General features: G+C 44.5%; 2 protein-coding genes across 2 annotated transcripts in view; both read left to right on the top strand.

The window, feature by feature from the left end:
* LOC104950362 (codanin-1-like) overlaps window positions 1–4,682 on the top strand; it is an 8,856-nt gene extending 4,174 nt beyond the window's left edge. Inside the window, exons 9-11 of the mRNA XM_010776881.1 lie at window positions 2,708–2,944; window positions 3,950–4,073; window positions 4,419–4,682. Of these exons, the coding sequence (XP_010775183.1) occupies window positions 2,708–2,944; window positions 3,950–4,073; window positions 4,419–4,682 (625 nt within the window). The remainder of the gene's footprint in view (window positions 1–2,707; window positions 2,945–3,949; window positions 4,074–4,418) is intronic.
* LOC104950353 (nuclear receptor corepressor 2-like) overlaps window positions 1–6,251 on the top strand; it is a 145,294-nt gene that overhangs the window by 42,037 nt on the left and 97,006 nt on the right. The gene's annotated exons all lie outside the window — the stretch shown is intronic.

Genomic DNA, 6,251 nt, shown 5'->3' with positions numbered 1-6,251 from the left:
CACACATTGTTATCAGCACTGCAGATAGTAAGATTAAAAAACTGATACACTCCTGAAGGGAATGAAAGCCTTGGAATGTTCCCAGAAACTGCACTAACCTTTAAAAAAAGAGGAAATGCAGCGAGCCGGGCATCCCTCACCATGAACCACAGCTCGATGCAGGGGAACCTGCTCTTATCTTCTCCAGGATGGATCTGCATTGACTGACAGAGCAGAAATGTAGGAGCTTATACATTTTTACTTAAACGAAGAGCACTCAATGAGCCTTTTAGGTGTTTGACTCTCATTGCATACTTCTTCCATCACTGGTTTTAATTGTGAACATCTTATTTATTTATCAATCATCTAATTAAATAGCACCAAAATATACAGATTAAAAATCCAGCCCTTGAATGTGAAACCTGGACTTTGAATTATTAAAGAGGGGAATCTAAAGTTGACTTAATAAATCACTTGTTATATTCCATTTCCTAGTTCTGTTTTTTTAAAGACGGAAATCGTTCATTTGAAAATCCAGCAAAATTGAGTGAAAAAGTATTCCTGTTTAATAATGTAGAAAAACAACTCATTCAGGTTTCCCTGGTAACAATCAGGAGAAGTGAATACCTGCGGAGGATTTTACGATCAGGTTCAAGGGACCAGAGGGCCTCCCTATAAAGGAGAAGAAATAAAGACAGAAGTTATCTTGTTCCTACAGTTCTTCTTCTTTCTTGTGGTATCTCTTATAATGAAACATCAATGAAAACGTGTTATTATCCCAGTGTGTTGACTTCACACTGCTTTCATCAGCATGTCCAATCTGCCCTCTGATAACACATAGAAACCAGATACATGTGTTGATGTACTTTATATAATGGATATATATTCAACCTTTACTCTATATGTACTTTCACCTGTTAAAGTTCAGAGTTTAACTCGTGTTGTTTAGTTTTTATTCATACTATCACTACATGTTTATTTGTATTCTATAGATTTCCATAATCCAAAGAAAAATCACATTTCATTTAAATAAAGAATAAGTACTAGGCAAAAAGATATAAATCAACAATGCAGGAAAAGTAAAGTAGTGTTAAATTGAACTATTCATATCTTAAACTGCACTGTAACTTTTATCCATGTATTTTTTCTTTTAGTGTTTCTTTTATTATCTTTTCTTTTTAATGACTAATTTTAAATGCCATTTTCTTAATGTCTTTCATTTTTTGGAAAGCACTTTGAATTGCCTTGTGTTGAAAAGTGCTATATAAATAAACTTGCCTTAAATTATATAGTTGTACTCTTAAGACAATTCAGTTCAAAAGGTTCTGTTGACCTACTCGACAAAGACATGGAGTCTTACCGTCTGATAGCCAAGCGATATTCCAGTAACTCCTTCTCCATGATCTCACGTCTCGTTGCAGGAGCAGCTTCTCTCTTCTTCTCAGTCCTGCAGAGATGGAGCGTTGACAGACAGGTGGAAGGTTCAGGAGCTTATTGACTAAAAGATGGAGTTACAAATGTCCTCCCATAGAAAAACATGTTTGACAAAGGAGGTCAGCTGGACTAGTGTTTCTCAAATGGGGGTGTGTGTACCCATCGGTGGTCTTTGGAGTACTGTGGAGGGGCTGAGAGATTAAAGAAGAAGTTACATTACATGTTTCTTTTAAATAATTAAACTAGATGTGAATGGAGTTATGGCAGTCTTCTTTTTTTATTACCATGTTGTTTTTTAGTGAAGGAGGCGCTGATAGTAGAGCACGGTGTTTCACCTTTTTCATTTNCCGTGAATATCGAAGTAACAAAGGGTCAACAGGTCATGGTGGTGGGCTGCTACAGACCCCCCTCAGCTGTCAAGGACTCTTTATCTTCATTGGCAACATTTTTAAATGTTGCCAATGAAGATAAAGAGTCCTTGACAGCTGAGGGGGGTCTGTAGCAGCCCACCACCATGACCTGTTGACCCTTTGTTACTTCGATATTCACGGCTAAAAATTCTAGTTGTTTACTAATAGATTTGGAAACCATCTTGGTTACACAAAACTTATTTTTCACATAAATGGCAACGCCACCACCTTTTTTAGGACGGTCGGTGCGATATACACTATAACCATTTATGTAAATGTCAGAGGCCAAAATGGATTTATCTAGCCACGTTTCTGATAAGACAATGACATCAGCATCAGTCGAGCTCGCCCAAATACGGAAAAAAATCTAATTTAGGTAACAGACTGCGCACATTTAAGTGAATTGATCCCAACCCAGACCTAGAAATAAAATCAGCAGGAGTAGCTATCTGACTACTGCTACTACTGGGTGGACCAGGGTTTGGTTGCACATTCCCTGATAGTAACAATAATACAAATACCAAGCACCTTTTAACTCCTATGCAAATGTTCAAAAAGTACTCAAACTTCACAAGTGTGCTAACAGTCCAGCCGTGAAGACATCTACGGGACAGTTTTGAGATTTCTTCAAATGCCGTTGCCATGGCAACACACTGCTCGGCTTGAAACACTGTTTTCTCATAACTTCAGTGAAAATACTCCAAACAGCCCAAAACTNGCGTGACGTACATTGACGGCACTACAGTGCGCACGTTGAAACGGACCAAATTATGCCGATCTTGAGGCCTCTGTACAAAGAGCGACCGCGACGCGAGACAGAGGAATTCTTTCAGTGCGGTCAGGCCTCCCTCTACGACCCATTAGCGCTCCGTTTGCTCCATCAGGATCGCATGGCCTAAGATGTACTGCAAGAATTGGCTGCCAGAAAAAAATCTTGGATGGGATGAAGCTATTCCCCATCGCTCTTCTCCAAGCATGGGCTGGCTGGTGGAAGATCTCCACAAGGTGGCCCGGGGTTCAAGATTGATCGCTGTGCTCAGCCGCTACCACCCACCGACTTTAGCAAACCCTGGTCACCTGTTCCGGCTTGATCATCGACTTCTCTCTGATGCGCAGCTGAGGTCGGTTATGGAACTGTTATGCGTATTTAAGACCTGGAAAAGCCGACGCAATAAAAAGGTGCCCACTCTCTGTTGCTTTTACTCTGGGCGACACGGCAGGCACGTTGCCCTCCACTGAGAGAGCAACACTGACAATTTCCTCGTTGCGAGCTCACAGCTGAGTGTTCCGCCTGTGTTCAGAGTAGACCGGGCATGCTACGAAAGGAATTGCAGATGTGGTGGAAAACTGAGTGCGTGTGTTCTGCGACCGGACAGCCACAACGAGTCCTTGAAAGTACATGATGCAATGAAACCGGCGAGTTCCATACCTTTTGTCGGGGCCAAATCGACATTGCAGTCATCAGGGAGAGGCAACTGATTGTGTGACCAGTGGAGGTATGCTCTCGGGACTGAGGAGAACCCTTGCCAGATGACGGCGTCAAGAGGCAGACTCGCGCGCCGCCACGGACTCCTGAATGGAGAGGAGGGGCATGGGATGATCGGGACCTGATTTTCCTTTCTCCCCAAGTCGCAGGATGAATGCGCTAAACTTGGACGTACGACTGGTTCAGATTGATCGCCTGGCTGCTGACCCTGAGCAGATGAAAAGCGGACGTGTGGACGTAGCTGAATGGCTGTTGTGTTAAAGACGCACAGACCAGATGGCGTATGAGGCCACCTGCATTCATCACTTTTCATCCTGGGAAGAGACTGCAAGAGCTGTTGCCTTGGGCCGTTCTAAAGTTCAACGGACTCTGTGTTATTGGCCGACATAAGGAAACGGCCTTTCGTCGCTTCTTGCTGAAGCTCAGTCAACAGGTAACAAGGCCAAAACTGAAGATGCCTTTGTGCCAGTCTACACTTAAAGGACAGAGTTCTCCATACCTCAAGATGCTGACCAGAGCACGAGCTGATCAATCATCCAGTATGCTCGCAACATCAACGGCTTCAAGGAGCGAAATCACCTCGCTGCAGGAGTGCTGCCTGCAAAACAATATCCAAAGACATGTCCCGCCCTGCTTACAGATTGCGACCCAGTGATGGGAAGGTGGAGATCCTCAGATTTGGCGGCTCGGGGCTTAGCCAAGTCCTCGCTGCAGTTCTGAATCTACAACGTCCTGCCTCATTCGATGCTCCACACGACCTGCATGTACTCCACATTGATTCTGCGCCACATTCATCACGCAGCTAGGTCAGCTGGGCGCTACATATTGTCCAGATTAATGCCGGAAGTATTGCGATTATAAATGCAAACTCTTGCTGCCCCAACAAACGCTCATATCGATCGGGGTGTACGTTTCGCCGGACGCCAGAACGAGGAAGACTCCTTGACCATAGAAAATGTCTGACTTACCTGGCTCGAGAGAGGTTCCTGACTTGAAGCGTCCCTTCACTCATCGTGGCGTCTGATTAGTTTGCCCATCTGAAGTTAAAAGCACGGCCAGGGCTCTTTCTCAAAAGATATGGAGTGGCTCTGTGCACATGTGATGACCAGCCGGGCCGCTTACACTTTGGAAGTAGCCAGCAACAACGCCTGGATCACGGACTCCTGTCAATAAACTTCGCAGCTGGGGAGAAGCATTTCATCCTGCAGAGCCGGATGGCCGCCGAGGTGTCCACTCTCGAGGCTACTGACAACCTGGAATCCAGCACTGTTGCAGTTGGAGCTAGCCCGTGGAGCTCAAGGAGGAATTATGATTGCTCTGAATCATGGGACAAAACTCCAAGCGGCAGCCCCTTGCTTCAGGACGCGCCATAGACACATGGCGATTCACAGACCCCATCAGCCTTCTCCATCGAAGGCTTTGTTGTGCTGTTTGGCAGCCCGTGCCTGATTTCGCTCAGTGGAGCGAATGTGCTTAACTCGAGTCGCGCTGTAAACAGGCCCAAACCTTTGGACGATGAAGCGACTCCAAACAATGTTTGTGAGAGTTGAGCCAATATTGACATGCCTAGACTCATCACAAAGGCCTCTCCAGATGTATGCGCCCGAGATGATTGGCATGCCCTTACTGCCGGAATCATGGTTCTGTTTGTTGTAAAATACAAATTGTCTTATGCACGCAGGGCCCTGTCTGACCAGAAGATGATCTTGTGTGTTTAGCGACCCGAAAGGATGGAGCCAGATTACCAGTTACATGGCGCAATCTTCTGGATAGATGTGGTTCTGGAGTATACCTTGCCATTGATGCAACAGAGACAAAACAATGGACAGCGAAGTAAGAAGAAGAAACCTCATGACCTGGAGATGTCTTGTTCTTCTCGGTGGCAGACGCTACAGCCCCACAAGAGATCCTTGGCGCCATGATGGGGGAGCATTTTAGACAGTCAGAGCAGATGTGGAGAGCCATGCTGGCGCTCTGTGCCGTCTCCAAACAAAAGACCACGTATCCTGTGGAAGAGGCCTGTGACGAAGCTCGTGGCCTTGCCTGCTGGAGGCAACCACTGGTGGACCGCCATGGGACTCTCGTATCTTTCGTCTTGCCTCTCTCTCTGTCTCTTTCGCATCAATAAACACCTCTTCCTTCATAGGTTTGCCAGAGAAGACATCAGTGCCTGACCGAATTGCATCGTTAGTGTGTAGCCCATGTCTTTTAAGTCCTATACTTGTCGATAAATGCCCGCATATTTAGGGCCGGAGTGTTAGAAGCTACACAGTCTTTTGCATACTAGTAATTCGTAGTCGTTGTTCATTTAATTGTCTTATTATGATTTTGCTCACACGGGGGGCCGGGCGTGCGATTAGAAGTATTATATTTGTCGGCCGGTAGATATTCTGTTTAAGTTAATAATTAAGTTTGTTGGTTATTTCTTTGCGGTATATTTTAGTCTTTATTTGGTTAATTTATTAGTGTGTGATTTGTGTGTGGTGTGTTGAGGGTAGTGGTGAGCACAGGTAAAGGTGTTATATAGGCATGAATGCGCAGACACCTGTTTTTGCACCCTCGCCGTAATGGGTCATGGTTTTTTACCAGGCACGCGCCGAGAAGAGGATTGTGTTGTACAAAGGAGAAAGAATTGTTTGTGACCGAGAAAACAATAAAACCAGCCTCAACGACAGAACCCATGCCTGGAAATTGGTTGACTTTCTACACTGCGTACATTACCTGCCCAGGGTGCCAGAAGTGATCCGTTTGAAGGTTTTAACTTATTTTGAGTTTAAGTTTAGGACAAACGGCCACTACAATATCTATTTGCCTAGTCCTTATTCTTTATTTAAATGAAATGTGATTTTTCTTTGGATTATGGAAATCTATAGAATACAAATAAACATGTAGTGATAGTATGAATAAAAACTAAACAACACGAGTTAAACTCTGAACTTTTA

The sequence above is a fragment of the Notothenia coriiceps genome, unplaced genomic scaffold (genome assembly GCF_000735185.1).
Source record: "Notothenia coriiceps isolate Sejong01 unplaced genomic scaffold, NC01 NC01_scaffold00000339, whole genome shotgun sequence".
Classification (NCBI taxonomy): Eukaryota; Metazoa; Chordata; class Actinopteri; order Perciformes; family Nototheniidae; genus Notothenia; species Notothenia coriiceps.
This window is presented reverse-complemented; position numbering and strand designations above follow the sequence as displayed.